We start from the raw sequence: 16,060 nt of genomic DNA, 5'->3' as shown, positions 1-16,060 counted from the left end.
TGTTGTCTCTTGGGTGCATATATGTGTCAGTTTTGTGAGCTTTCAGGGAACTTGAGCCCTTTCGAGTTCTTGCCATATTACTTGTCTATTCACACTATCATATGCTTATTGGAAGTCACAAAAAGGCAGTGAACATTTTTGCGGAATTGCCAGCTCTTTGCTGGCACTTGCCGTATTGTATGTAAATGGTCTACAGTTGACTTTCCCTTTCTGAAACTTGTTTGTTGGAATCTCAGTACTTTCTCGACATGTGGTGTTAGTCGCTTCAGCAACAACATGCTCACGGTCTTACAAGCTGTACGTTCACAGCTCGTGGTCGTGCGGTAGCGTTCTCGCTTCCCGCGCCCGGGTTCCCGGGTTCGATTCCCGGCGGGGTCAGGGATTTTCTCTGCCTCGTGGTGACTGGGTGTTGTGTGATGTCCTTAGGTTAGTTAGGTTTAAGTAGTTCTAAGTTCTAGGGGACTGATGACCATAGTGCTCAGAGCCATACAAGCTGTACGTAGTAGTGTGATTCCTCTATAGTTGCTACATTTCAACAATAGGCAAAGAAATAATTGTTTTAACACGTAATAAACAACAGACACAAGTCCGCATAAAAAAGTAGTGAAATGCATCGTAGACATCAAACTATGAAGATATATAACTGCTAGCATCATGTGAGAAATAAAATAAGTAAAGTTGTGAAATGCGTCGTAGACATCAAACTATGAACATATATGACTTCTAGTGTCATGTGAGAAATAAAATAACTAAAAATCCACGAAGAACAGCACAGAAAGTCCTGAAATGTGTTGGAGTAATACAAAAATAATCAAATGGTATCTTATATAAGAGGGATTTTCTCTACGAAATTCTCGATAGTGAAGATTTGCATCGCGAGGACTGGTCAGCGAGGTATCCGGATCTGAACCGTGTCTTATGGGCCAGGGAAATGGGAATGCGAGCTGCAGTCCGCCATCCATTATCCGTGTGTTTTACAAACTCCTTGCAACAGCTATTTCTCTAGAAGGGGACTCACGGTCAATAAACCCTGGAACCACATCATAAGGTAGCAAAATTCTTTTGCTTAGTCTGCTTCCTGATCCCCAGTTTAGGTGTTACGTTCATAGCTAATCTCATTTCTGCTGCTCCTCATTACTTTCATCTTTCATCGCTTCACTCTCAATCGACAAAATGTACTCATTAGATAGTACATTCCATTTTATAGACCCTGTCATTCGCCCTCACTCTCACTGGCGATAGCAACATCATCAGCGAATCTTATCTGTTATATCCCTTCACCCTAAATTTTAATGCTGCTCTTGAGCCTTTCTTTTACTTCCATCATTGTTTCATAGACCCACAGATTGAATAGCAGGGGTGAAAAACAGTATCTCTGTATCACATCCTTTCTAGTTCAAGCGCTTCATTCTTCTTTTTCATTCTCTTAGTTCTTATACATATTGTAAGTTACACTCCTCCGTACTGCTCACACACAGTTCATGTGAAACCCATACAGAGAGAGACTTAGTTATTCTCGTCAGATTCCTTTGCTTTGACACGGAGTACTTTATAAAATAGAGCTACCAGATACGCTGTGTGCGTTGTACAAATTTCAGTAACCTTAGTGTATACAGGAAAGTGACATAATAGATGAAAGAATGCCAGAAAGGGAAAGAAGGAGTGGTATTTCGTTAGACTTGAAAGTGATGTATTACGTCACAGCTATTCAAGAAATACTTGGTGCCATGTTGTTCATTTTTAAGTCAGTTAATGTGGTCAAATAATTTATTATACAGAGTCATCCGTTATTGTATGCCGACCACTTTTCAATACAACTCGAATTTTATTGCATATCAGACACTACAACTGCAGTTTCACAATGTATGGGTGCTTCAGTTTTGACTATAGCCCAAATACGTCCGATGACGAGTTACACCACGTCAATTCTCTTTCATTTTATTTTAGTATTTTTCTGTCAAGTAAATAAATAATACGATTTTACATTTGAATTTTAACGGTGTCACATTTATCATATAGTTCAGACAGTTGAAAATGGCTACACTGCCGAAACTGTGCGTTAGTGAGGAAGACAAAATAAAAGGACACTGTAATTCACGTTACGACAGGCAATGCAGCAGATTAATGTCATTTAATTTTTTTATGGGCGCCGCTGTAACGGAAATATTAATAAAATTTTGTGCTGGCGCTCGGCTCTGACGCAGCCGAGTCAAATGTAGCTTGTCGAAGGAATTTACGTCGTCCTTGTTTGACCACCAAACAACGGAGAGGTGACGTCGGTCACTACCAGTGCAATCCCCCGCTATGTTTGATGGAATTAGTGTGCAAGACATTGTTGACAGTGATTCATCCATCGTACGGTCATGTTAAACTTGGCAGTATGTACCACAACGGGTTTCGACTTATCCATTTTATTGACTCTAAAAATACAAATACACAATACATCTTATACACACTTATCACAGTCCCTTTCATTAAAGCACGCTTCCCAGATGACCCATGAGAAGCGTAACTAGCGTCGACTTGCATCGGACCTAAGCTAGTCGAAACGAAAATACAAATAATAACAATAATTTAAATATCTACGTGAAGTAATACAACCGGAAGCTGTGTACAAAGAAGATAAAATAGCAAGGGCAAGGAAAATGGAAGTGGCTTTTCAAATAATAAAGAACTTGTATAACAAAAAGTGTTTTTCCGTAAATGAAAAACTCCAGCACTACTACATTATCATTAGAACAGAATGCTTTTATACTTCAGACTATATTTTGTTAAATACAGCCAAACAACTAGGTGAAATAGAAAAGAAAGAAAGAAAAAAGTAGAAAAACACTGAGAGCACAACTTGACAATGCGAAACGTAATCTAAGAAGTAATAAAGAAGTTTACGAAATAACAGAATGAATATTAGACACAATGAGTACGAGAGGAGTTGAATTCGATGGAAACATAAAAACGCTAGGTGAGAAAGAATAACAAAAACGATTTTTAACTTTTTGACAGAAGCTGAAAAATATCAATGAATTCGACCAAATAAGTTAAAGTGGACAAGAGGGAAATGGAAATAACCAAGGAAGAAATAAGGGACAAATAAAAGTTCAGAGCAAAAGTAAAAACCTTCAAAACATAGGGAAAGAATCAAAAACCACAGGAATGAAAAAGATGTAAATTATTGTCTGTGGTCCTCAGTAGGCCAAACTAATAAATGATAATAATAATAATAATAATAATAATAATAATAATAATAATAATAATAAGAAGAAGAAGAAGAAGAATGACGAGAAGAAGAAGATGATGATGATTCAAGAATAACAGAGTTTTGTAGACTTGCTGCTGAAGAAGCAATAGACATGTCCCATAAAATCATAGTATCACTTGGGAGAAAGAGGAACTAAAATATGACTGGAAGCATTTATTCTACCTCTTCAAAAGAAATTAAACGCTACAGGGGTGATTAATTATTGTGGCATTTCGGTACACAGTGATCTACAAGATCCTGTCACTATCCATCTTAAAGCGACTAGAACAATACGTCTAGCATAAAATGGGGGAACATATTTGAATCTGATAACATCAATGAGATATTATATGCTGAGAGGAAGACAATAGGGATCTACCACCACAAGTAAGAACTAGGGAAATGGAACTAGGTTTCCACATCACACAAAAGTTTTTTCCACAAATACCAAAATTCTTCACTACAGCTATCATAAATCCTGTGTGTATACACTACTGGCCATTAAAATTGCTACACCATTGGACAAATATATTATACTAGAACTCACATGTGATTCCATTTTCACGCAGTTTCGGTGCATGGATCTGACAAATCAGTACCCAGAACAACCACTTCTGGCCGTAATAACTGCCTTGATACACCTGGACATTGAGTCAAACAGAGCTTGGATGGCGTGTAAAGGTACAGCTGCCCAGACAGCTTCAACACGATACCACAGTTCATCAAGAGTAGTGATTGGCGTATTGTGACGAGCTATTTGCTCGGTCACAATTAATAAGACGTTGTCAATTGGTGAGAGATCTGGACAATGTGCTGGCCAGGGCAGCAGACGAACATTTCCTGTATCCAGAAAGGCCCGTACAGGACCTGCAACATGCGGTCGTGCATTATCCTACTGAAATGTAGGGTTTCGCAGGGATCGAATGAAGGGTAGAGCCACGGGTCGTAACACATCTGAAATGTAACGTCCACTGTTCAAAGTGCCGTCAATGCGAACAAGAGGTGACCGAGACGTGTAACCAATGGCACCACATACCATCACGCCTGGTGATACGCCAGTATGGAGATGACGAATACACGCTTCCCATGTGCGTTCACCGCGATATCACCAAACACGGATGCGACCATCATGATGCTGTACACAGAACCTGGATTCATCCGAAGAAATGACGTTTTGCCATTTGTGCACCCGGGTTCGTCGCTGAGTACACCATCGTAGGCGATCCTGTCTGTGATGCAGCGTCAAGGGTAAACGCACCCATGATCTCCGAGCTGATAGTTCATGCTGCTGCAAACGTCGTCGAACTGTTCGTGCAGATAGTTGTTGTCTTGCAAACGTCCCCATATGTTGACTTAGGGATCGAGACGTGGCTGCACGATCCGTTACAGATATGCGGATAAGATGCCTGTCATCTCGACTGCTAGTGATACGAGGCCGTTGGGATCCAGCACGGCGTTCCGTATTGCCCTCCTGAACCCACCGATTCCATATTCTGCTAACAGTCATTGGATCTCGAGAAACGCGAGCAGCAATGTCGCGATACGATAAACCGCAATGGCGATAGGCTACAACCCGACTTTTATCAAAGTCGGAAACGTGACTGTACGCATTTCTCCTCCTTACACGAGGCATCACAACAACGTTTCACCAGGCAACGCTGGTTAAATGCTGTTTGTGTATGAGAAATCGGTTGGAATATAAAAATTAAAAAGCTTTATAAACTGCCCTCGCGGTTATTGGATGTGTGAATGCTCTGAAAAGCTAATCATTTGCATATCACAGCATCTTCTTCCTGTCGGTTAAATTTCGCGTCTGTAGCACGTCATCTTCGTGGTGTGGCAATTTTAATGGCCTATAGTGTATGTGGAAACGACTGTTTTATTCTCTCTCAGAGATGATTATTAGCAGAATTAGGAAAGAGAGAAAGGTCATCCGCAATGTACTGGGCCAAAATAATCTTTTAAAGAACGAAATCTACATAAATAATCAAGCAAGAAGTATAGTCCAAAATAGAAAAGAAATTACGCACACAGTAATCAAATCAGAATTAAGTTTTGTGGACAAGTAAGAAAAGTGAATGGTTCCAAATGGACGAAACGCAACATCTTCGACTCGAAAACGAAAACAATTCCGCGAACGTCAAAAAAATCTTGAGGACATGTGCACAGCCTACTACTGGTAGATGTGCAAACCCAAGATATCTTTACGACAGTTGTAGTGACATTTCGGACATTCTGAGGTTAGAAACGAACAAATGATGCCAAATGGCAAGATGAACCCCAACAAAATAGGGTAAATGTACCTAAGTTTGTGACGTTGAGGATTGTAAATGGAAAAAAATGGTTCAAATGGCTCTGAGCACATGGGACTTAACAGCTGTGGTCATCAGTCCCAGAGAACTTAGAACTACTTAAACCTAACTAACCTAAGGACATCACACATATCCATGCCCGAGGCAGAATTCGAACCTGCGACCGTAGCAGTAACGCGGTTCCGGACTGCGCGCCTAGAACCGCGAGACCACCGCGGCCGGCGTAAATGGAAAAGCAAAACAAACATTCAGTCTAGAAATTTTATATTTTGCTTGTAAAAGACCGATACACCACTCTGCTAACCTATGGTAAACAACAGCTGAGAATTAAAAAGCTGTTGAATTTATAAAATGTAGTAAACGAAGTGGGCGTGCTACCTGACTTCGTTGTAGCATATGTAATTCTGTGATACTATATACTTAACTTCATGATGATATGCTTAATTCCGTGATAATTTTATTTTGCTCTGTTAAAGTTCACTTAACGCACTTTTAATTCATTCCAGCATCAGTTTCGCTGTCACTAACATTTGCACAAATATTACACATAAATACCGAAGCACCAGGTAACTCGATGAACTGACACGTTGCATGGAATCCTCGCAGACGAAGACAACACTGAATCCAAGCAGTTTTATTCTTTACATAGCTGTAGCTCTCTTTACAAGTGGCACAGATGTCATAATTTTTTTTTGGTTCTTTGACTTCTGTTTTACGTTAGGCACTGATTTCACTGCGCTAGAATGGTTAGTGGATTATTGGGTTCACATTCAGCCCGAACCACATTTCTTGCATTTGCATTATAAATTTAACTAACTTAACTTCCAGTTCACTCGTAAGGACAAACAGCCTTCCCATTTTGCCAGCGGTCATATTGTCTTTGTCGCAATCACTGCGGTCTACATAGTCTGTTTAACTACTCCATGGAATTTATAAATGTATAGCAGCTCGTATATCGACCAATTTTCTTGCGAAACCTTCTGAAGTGCTCCTCGAAGGCCATCAGTTGAACAGGAGTACCTTATCTTGTTCACATAACCCATTTTGGCTTATTCTTCTTCCTCGCACATTTTCTTGGAGATGGAGCCATTGTTTCTGAAATGGACACAAACATTAAAAATTGTTGCCGTTTCCCTAAGAAAATGATTCAGTAATGAGGTCTTTAAATCCAGCTATGATGATTGTGGATATAAGTATGTTCCATTGCACGTAAGTGTCTAATTACTTGAACAACTTACGTTAATGAAACTATTACAGGACGAGCTCAGCAAACGACGTATTTACCTTCATACAACAAACAATAAACTACCTGTTTCGTACGCAGCGTTCATTGTTGCCCAGAATGTCTTTCCCGTGTGAAGAGATTCCTGCCATTTGTTGAGGATGGTTGGAACAGTGTGTAGAAGGCTCACCTTACTTACGGACAAAGAACGTATCTGCTATCATGAAATAAGTTGTGTCACGAAGTTAGTCAATACATTGGTGAAAAACATGTGGGTTAAATGAAAGAAGGAAAACAACTGTTTTATAAGCTTCTGGTTGTGCTCACATGGAGCACTAACAAAATAAATGGAATAATAATAATAATAATAATAATAGTACTACCAATAATCATGCTTAGTATAAAACTGAAAGAAGGTGGTCCAGTAGTAGTAGCTACACAAATACAGAGGGGTCGAAAAAAATGTATACCCTGTTTAAAAGTCCATAACTTGCAAACTAATTGACGGAGTTGTCTCATATTTGGTAGTGTAATAGTTTGTAGTTCCGGCAACCGCCACACAAGCGTTGTATTGCGTTGTTTTGTTTTGTCAGATGACAGCCGCCAGATAGTCAATTGTTCTTAGTTGCACCTAGTTACTCGAGTAAACATGGCTGGCGCAAGGCTTACATTCGATGAAAGGAAGTCAGTTTTGAAGCGGCATTTTAAGTACGAAAATGAGGTTCAACGGGAATGGCGAAATGAGTATCAAACAGACCCACCGACACGCTTAACGATTCGTCGCATTCGAGACAAATTTGAAGCCGAAGGCTGTGTTAAAGATGTACACAAACAACGATCTGGACGATCTGTAACAGTAGCAAGTCCAGCTAACTCCCGTCGTGTGTTACAACGGTTCACTCGCTCACCACAGAAGTCTGTGAGATAGTGTGCTCGTGAAACTGGAGTGAGTCGCTTAAGTGTTCGGCGTATTTTGAAGACAGCAAAGTGGAAGTGCTACATCCCACGATTTCTACACGCAATGAACGAGGACGACCCAGATCGTAGAATGGAGTACTGCGAATGGTTTACTAACGTGGTGTGCAACGATGAAGAGTTTGCAGAGATGATTGTGTGGTCTGATGAGGCACAGTTCAATCTCAATGGTACCATAAATCGCCACAATTACCGGAGCTTGATTGGGCCATTCTTCTTTGACGGCACAGTTACTGGTGAGGTGTACCTTCAGAAGCTTCAGACATCCATTTTACCTGCCACCCGAGACTTGTATGGAGACGAAAGAGTTTACTTTCAACAAGATGGTGCCCCAGCCCACTACCGAAATCGTGTTAGGGTGTATCTCGACGAAAATCCACCAGGAAGATGGATAGGCCGTAGAGGTGCTGTGGAGTACCAACCACGTTCCCCAGACCTAACTCCTCTGGACTTTTACCTGTGGGGAACACTAAAGAACGTCGTTTATCGACAAAAGTCACGCACATTGGATGAACTTCGAGAATCCATAATACATTCATGAGAAAATATCCAACTGAACACGTTGCAGTCCGTAGTTCGTGCTACAGTTCGGCGGCATCGTATGTGTGTGGATGTTAATGGTGACCATTACAATCACCTACAGTGATAACTTTAAGTTGGACCTTAAGAAACACTTTCACCAAAAATGAGACAATTCCGTCAATTAGTTTGCCAAGTCTGTCTGTTATGGACTTTTAAGCAGTGGACACATTTTTTAGACCCCCTGTATAACGACACTCAAAATGATTTGAGACAGCCTCAGGTGAAGGATAAGTGACTGGGCTACTAGCTACATTTGTTTATCCACTAAAGTATTCTGTGCCTGTTCTTAATTATAAAAAAGTAGATTGTAAAAATAAATATACTCGTTGTTGGTCTGCACCAGTAATATGGCAAACATGGACTCAAGTCCGAGATTCCCCGAGAACAGCCAAAATGTCTTATTGGCTTTTCGATGATGAGACACCGCACACAGCTTTACAACTAGCAGATGATCGACGCGTTAGACACATTAATATGGTGAAAACAGGCATCTAATTGCAGTGTCATGTCTTTGGGGCACTCGTCCACATAGCAGCAAAATGGATAACTTTATTGTTCAAGGCATTATGAGGACCTCGATGAATGTGTTTAGCGCGGTCTGTAAGTCAATATAAGTGAGTGAAATGGTGATGTCATACTCTTGCTCCACCCCTTCTCTTAACAAATGCTGTATACTGTCACTCAAATGATCACATCGTGGCACGGAGGGAGAAAAAGAACTCCGTAAACTGAGGTACGCGACGGCACGCTTGTCGACAGACATGACGTTCGGCACGGGCAAACTCGGCGTGGGGAGACGTGGCCTGTACAGCTGCGTGGGCGTCGGCATCTGCAACCGCGCCGCCTGCTGGTGCCACACCAGGGCCGGCCGCGAAGAGCCGGGGGCGGCGGACGCGGCGCGCAGCGCTGGCCACCGCCAGGGCCAGGGCGCGCCCACCACCACGGCGGCGCCGTCTTCAGGTAGGAAGCCTGCGCTGCAGCCACTGTGCACTCTCATCGCACTCGAGTATTTCCGACTTTCTAAAACATGTTTAAAGTGTAAATTCAACGTTATGTACAAATATTACACATGAACTTGGACGTAAATTTCATCAGCTTACCAATGCTGCTCTTGGTTTTTATGTAGCTTAACTGGTTTATCAGGAATAGTATTTTTGCTTATATGGACGATATTATGAGTCGTTATACCATTAATAAATACACTGCTGGCCATTAAAATTGCTACACCAAGAAGAAATGCAGATGATAAACGGGTATTCATTGGACAAACATGTTGTACTAGAAGTGACATGTGATTACATTTTCACGCAGTTTGGGTGCATAGATACTGAGAAATCAGTATCCAGAACAACCACCTCTGGCAGAATAACGGCTTTGATGCACCTGGGCATTGAGTCAAACAGAGCTTGGATGGCGTGTACAGGTACAGTTGCCCATGCAGCTTCAACACGATACCACAGTTCAAGAGTAGTGACTGGCGTATTGTGACGAGCCAGTTGCTCGGCCACCATTGACGAGACGTTTTCAGTTGGTGAGAGATCTGGAGAATGTGCTGGCCAGGGCAGCAGTCGATCATTTTCTGTATCCAGAAAGGCCCGTACAGGACCTGCAACATGCGCTCGAGCATTATCCTGCTGAAATGTAGAGTTTCGCAGGGATCGAACGAAGGGTAGAGCCACGGGTCGTAACACATCTGAAATGTAACGTCCACTGTTCAAAGTGCCGTCAATGCGAACAAGAGGTGACCGAGACGTGTAACCAATGGCACCCCATACCACCACGCCGGGTGATACGCCAGTATGACAATTACGAATATACGCTTCCAATGTGCATTCACCGCGATGTCATCAAACACGGATGCGACCATCATGATGCTGTAAACAGAACCTGGATTCATCCGAAAAAACCACGTTTTGCCATTCGTGCACCCAGATTCGTCGTTGAGTACACCATCACAGGCGATCATGTCTGTGTCGCAGCGTCAAAGGTAACCGCACCCATGGTCACTGAGCTGATAGTCCATGCTGCTGCAAACGTCGTCGAACTGTTCGTGCAGATAGTTATTGTCTTGCAAACGTCCCCAAACGTTGACTAAGGGATCGAGACGTGGCTGCACGATCCGTTACAGCCATGCGGATAAGATGCCTGTCATCTCGACTGCTAGTAATACGAGGCCGTTGGGATCCAGCACGGCGTTCCGTATTACCGTCCTGAACCCACCGATTCCATATTCTGCTAACAGTCATTGGATCTCGAGTAACGCGAGCAGCAATGTCGCGATACGATAAACCGCAATGGCGATAGTCTACAATCCGACCTTTATCAAAGTCGGAAACGTGACGGTACGCATGTCTTCTCCTTACACGAGGCATCACAACAACGTTTCACCAGGCAACGCCGGTCAACTGCTGTTTGTGTATGAGAAATCGGTTGGAAACGTTCCTCATGTCAGCAAGTTGCAGGTGTCGCCACCGGCGCCAACCTTGTGTGAATGCTCTGGAAAGCTAATCATTTGCATATCACAGCATCTTCTTCCTGTCTGTCTATTTTCGCGTTGTGGCGCGTCATCTTGGTGGTGTAGCAATTTTAATGGCGAGTAGTGTATTAAACAATTAAACTCCATCACAGTCATAGTCTCTAATTACCTCTATTTACTAATGCTGCCACTACTTACACTGTTCCATTTTTATTTGCCAGAAAATTCACTTTTACGTGGGTGGGATATACATTCCGGCCTGTGGTTTGCAATACGAAATGTTTACATAAAATCCATTAGAACAGTTCGACAGTGCCCACCCAGCCCTATGTATTGATACTAAATCACTGTAAATCACTTAAGGCGTTAGTGAGTTTTGTAGATCATTTTACACTCAAAACATTTAACGTATAATAGCTGGTACGTTAAATCTTGGAGCGAGGGCACATCTTCACTCTCGCATCCCTCTAATTTTTGTCTTCAAAACCGTGTGGCTGGCTTTTCTATCACTGGTTTGACTCAGCGTTTATTTAGAGTTTAGATTTTTCTGTATATTTTCTTTATTCAGTTGATTTGATCATGGCGGCTACCCTCACTGCTCAATTGAAATGGTCGGGTTTTCTCCACCACGTGTTCATAGTGTCAGGCTAGCTGACCCGTAGTCAGGATTTCTCATACTTTGGGCTCCACCAGCCATCGCCTAATATGGCCCTGTCAAACTACGCTCTCCTGGCTGTCAGAACAACTGCTGACTCATCTCCCAGTGTTGAAACAGTAAGCACATGCACAACCACGTCTGATGGTAAAATTCTTCATAGGCATTTTCAGGATGTACCGTGTCAGGATGTGCATGTAGATGTACATGTAGATCAGGCGAGACAATCTCATATGCAAATCATGCAATTTTAAAATCATATCAAATTTGCCCTTGCAATCCACACTGAGCCTTCCAAACTGGGTGTTCCGAATGGTTCAAATGGCTCTAAGCACTATGGGACTTAACATCTGAGGTTATCAGTCCCCTAGGCTTAGAACTACTTAAACCTAAGGACATCACACACGTCCATGTCCGAGGCAGGATTCGAACCTGCGACCGTAGTAGCAGCGCGGTTCCGGAGTGAAACGTCTAGAACCGCTCGGTCACAGCGGCCGGCAGGTGTTCCGACACTCTAGGGTTTCGAGTCGTAGCATCAAGGGTGTCGCGGGAGCAGTGCATTCAGAAAGCAAAACAAACGACAAACTTGTGATTAAATAATACAAAACATCCTCCTCTTTGTTCAATGTAACAATCATCAAAAGTCGTGCTCATTGATGAGTGTCATGGTCCCATGAACTAAGCATCTGCTGAAGAGGAAGACCTGAGATCTTCGTGATGTGACCTATCCACCTGCTCGCTACTTGGTCTCTTGCACTCGATGTTCTTTCCATGATTATTTTCTCTAGCTTTTCTCCATCTCTTCTCACAATATGGCCAAAGAAATGGAGATTTTTTTGGTTAACATGAAGAGAAAGACGCCCAGAGATACTAAGATGATGAATAATTTGGTCTTTTTTCGGTCCATTTTGTGCGCAACATTCTGCGCTAGCACCAAAGTTCAAATGCATCAATATGATGCTTGTCTCTCGCCTGAAGGATCCATGTATCGCAGCTGTAAAAGAAGATGAAAAACATGTGTCTTTTAAGAAGCTAGGTCTCTGTGTTGTTCGTTACCGCTCTGTTTATCCAGATATTTTATGAAATTTTTCTCAGCCACTCGTTATAGCATGATACATCTTCTTATCTCATCTTGACAGGCTTCCGTGCCGCCGATAGATCACCAAAGTTAGGTGAAAGAATGCACGACTTCCATTTCCTTTAACCGAACTGTGCTCCTCAATCTTTTATCTTGAGTTTGGACTTCATGAGACTGACACCTGATCCATACTATAGACTAATGTCCTTTACTTTTGTTAGTAGCTCAGAAAGTTGATATGCATACCCATAGATCATGCATTAAACGAGCGATCGCTATGTTGCATTCCAATGCTTATGAACTTCAACTTGCTGTAGACGAGTAATTGGAAGAAGTGAAGAACAATCACACTCTAGAACTTAAGTGGGAAGAATCATATGTACGTAGCTTCTGGATTTCTATTCAGAAAGATTATTCTCACTTACGTAAAAGAGCAGTTATCGCTTTTCTGCAGGTTTCTGCAACATAGTCGTGTGAAAATGCATTTTCTTGTATGACCAATATAAAAACAGATAAACACGGGAGTTTGAGAAAGATAGATGAGGGTATGCATGTGAATTTGTCCATCATCCGGGCTAATATAACCACATTCATAATGCTCATCAACCTCACATGAGTTATTGAATTCATAATAGCACTAGAAAATCTTGTATCTCAGAAGATATGTTTAATGTAGCATTATATTGTACTTAAAAAATAAATACAGAAACTAATATTTCTGCAGTAGGTTATCTGTTGCAACGGGATCTCTTTCATTAATATTAGCGAAAGAGTGTCTCGTGAAACTGTGTATATCAGAATGGTGTGTCCATGAGAAAAAGTTTGGCAATCTTTGGTCTATCTGTATTAGTACATTAGCAGAAGCTGATCATCTCAGAATATACTCCTTGACATAAAAAGTGAAGCATCAGAAGGGGAGGAGGAAACGCAATGAATTTCATTCGTTGGGAGGGTAGGTGATGCTACTGTAGCGATTAAAAGTCAAGTGAAATTAACTATAATTTGGAAGTATGAGTCTGTTTATCAGTATGACGTTGCACCTCCTCTAGTCTGGAGGCATGCACTCGTTGGAAAGGGTGTTGTAAACATGTTCTATCCTATCCTTTGGCAAGCTGGACCAAAACTTTTGTGTAACTGGTCCTTCATGTCCCGGATACTGACACTGGGGCGGAGTTGAAGTCCGAGCTGTCCTCACACATGTTCTATAGGGGATGGATGTGGGGATTTTACTGGTCGCGGGAGTATCTCAAAACCGTGCAGACAATTCATAGAGGCAGGTGTGACGTTTGGGAAAGCATTGTCCGGTTGAAAATAAGCGCCATGACACTGATGCATGGAAGGTAACACTTGAGGACGCAGCATTTTCATATTGTACCGCTATGACGTCATAATTTTCTCAATAACTACCAGCAGTGACGTGAAGTCATAACCGATGGCTTTCCACACCATGATCCCAAGAGTAATACTGCTGTGCTTCTCCAAAACATTGGGAGAATTGGATTTCTCCTCATGCCGCTACCGTATTCACTTACGATGGCCATCCTGGATAGTGCAGAACCACCCCCATCATTCAAGACAATACGACACCATTCATCAGCGGTCCATGCATCCCATTCACGGCACTACATCGGACGTAGACGTTTATGTTGCGTGTTAACGGTACCCCATGGGAGAAACGGTATTTTCTAGCCGGGCTGCTGCAAGCCAGGAACAATGGAACAGATGACATAATGTTGGAAGGGAATCCATTACTTGTTCTCGGACGGCATGCGCAGATGTGTAGGGGTTACGATGTGCTTGGTGCACAATCCGGTGGTTAGACGTGGTCGACTGGAATCTTAACGCTGAGTATACCTACCCTCACGTTCTCATGCAGTCTCAGACAACTGGCACATCTGAATGCCCCATAAATTTTGATACTGCACGATTGGGCCAGCTGGCGAAATGAAAATCCATGATGAGGCTCATTTCAAACTCTGTCAAGCATTGATAACGCTATCTCACAAGAGTATGCGGTATCTCCGTTCACAGTTCACCTCTCCTTTCCTATGTAATCTTTCCTTTACTTGCTGTTCCTGTCAATTTAACGCTCATAGTATTCGCACCCGTTCTGCCAAAGCGGCAACAGTCTCACCCGTAGTAGCGGAAAGTGTGTCTAGCTTTTTACGTAACTTACTGCTGTCGTTTACAACAACAAAACAAAAAGGGAAATGGAAAAAAATGTACCTCAACACACCAACACTGACTACATACTAATATTTCCAGCGTATCGCTGCTCAACGCGATTCAGAACAATCCTGTACCGTATGTCCAAACTTCCAACAAGTGTCGTGAGTGAGTGGCACAGCCTGGTACATGGTAGCTCATGCCCAGAAAGTTTACAAAATTTACACTGAACTGGCAGCAGACATGTTTCTCTAACTTGCCTTTAAACAATGACAATACAACAGGCTCACTCACCACAGTACATTCTGCAGGTACTGCTATACGGCGCTGTAGACGTAGCTCCACTACCACCGAAGAGTTGAGGTGACAACTGCTCTGACACCAACATTACGTGTCAGAGCCACTTCTTGACACCAACGTTACAACTCGGCCCTGCGGTTATCATTAAGTCGTCTAAAACCGGTGGTCCAGTGGAGGCCTGGAGGCGTCAGTGAGTTAGCCTCGTCTGTAAATACATTTACTGTCAAACAGAGTTTACAAAGGTTTTAGGTTCTTCGGAACGGCGGCGCAGCTGGGAACAGGCGCGTGTGCCGCAAAGGAATGCTGACGCCTCGCCAGCGCGGTGAGACATTGCTACCAAAGGTCAGTGCCTCACTGGCATCTAGAGCAGGCGTCAGCATCGGGCGAAGCAGTCGCGGTCCGCTTGACATGATCCGATGACCGCTGTCCGGCTCGCACTCAGCGTTCTCAATGACCACCCCGTCTTGTGCTCAGGTGGTGTCTGCTGGCAGTGGTCCAAGATGCCTGTAGTTGTGCAGAGAGGTCATAGTGATCCACCATGGACCGATCGAGACCGCAGCAGATGTTCACAAGTCGTCCACGAGGTTGCGTGGACGCTCCTTACCTGGACTGTGCGAAAGAGGCAGTTTGTAAATCATTCGCGATAACCCAGCGGAGGAGGAGAGCTGGCTGCTCAACAGTATTCTCCTCCGTGATGAGCCAGCAGGCAGCAAAGGCAGACCCTTGCTTTGGTAAACATCAAGTTTGGCTGCCCCGTGCTGAAGTCAGCGAACAGGCAGCAGGCTGGCCATCATTCATCAGCTCACCATGGTTTGACTGAAACTCATTAGACAGTCATTCTCCCTGATCCTTCGTAACACGTACGGAATGGCAGCACGTCAGAATGCTCTTGTCCTTCGAAAGCTGCGTTATTTATGTGCTGAGCCTCAACCTTTGACGCAGTGACTCTGAGTACATGACTGTATTAGTCCCCTTTTATCGGACCTGTCAGCGCTCCTTGCCTCGCTGTGGTAACTTTTAGTATGGTTCTAGGCCGTCGAGCTAGGCTTTCCTGTC

At 43.0% G+C, this 16,060-nt stretch overlaps 1 protein-coding gene across 1 annotated transcript in view; it reads left to right on the top strand.

Moving 5' to 3' along the window:
- Window positions 1–16,060, top strand: part of LOC126155175 (proto-oncogene tyrosine-protein kinase receptor Ret-like) — a 241,641-nt gene that overhangs the window by 150,496 nt on the left and 75,085 nt on the right. The window contains exon 10 of the mRNA XM_049916212.1: window positions 9,089–9,289. Coding sequence (XP_049772169.1) covers window positions 9,089–9,289 — 201 coding nt within the window. The remainder of the gene's footprint in view (window positions 1–9,088; window positions 9,290–16,060) is intronic.

Source organism: Schistocerca cancellata, chromosome 2, assembly GCF_023864275.1.
Source record: "Schistocerca cancellata isolate TAMUIC-IGC-003103 chromosome 2, iqSchCanc2.1, whole genome shotgun sequence".
Classification (NCBI taxonomy): Eukaryota; Metazoa; Arthropoda; class Insecta; order Orthoptera; family Acrididae; genus Schistocerca; species Schistocerca cancellata.
The sequence above is the reverse complement of the archived record's forward strand: the minus strand, read 5'-3'. Positions and strand labels throughout refer to the sequence as shown.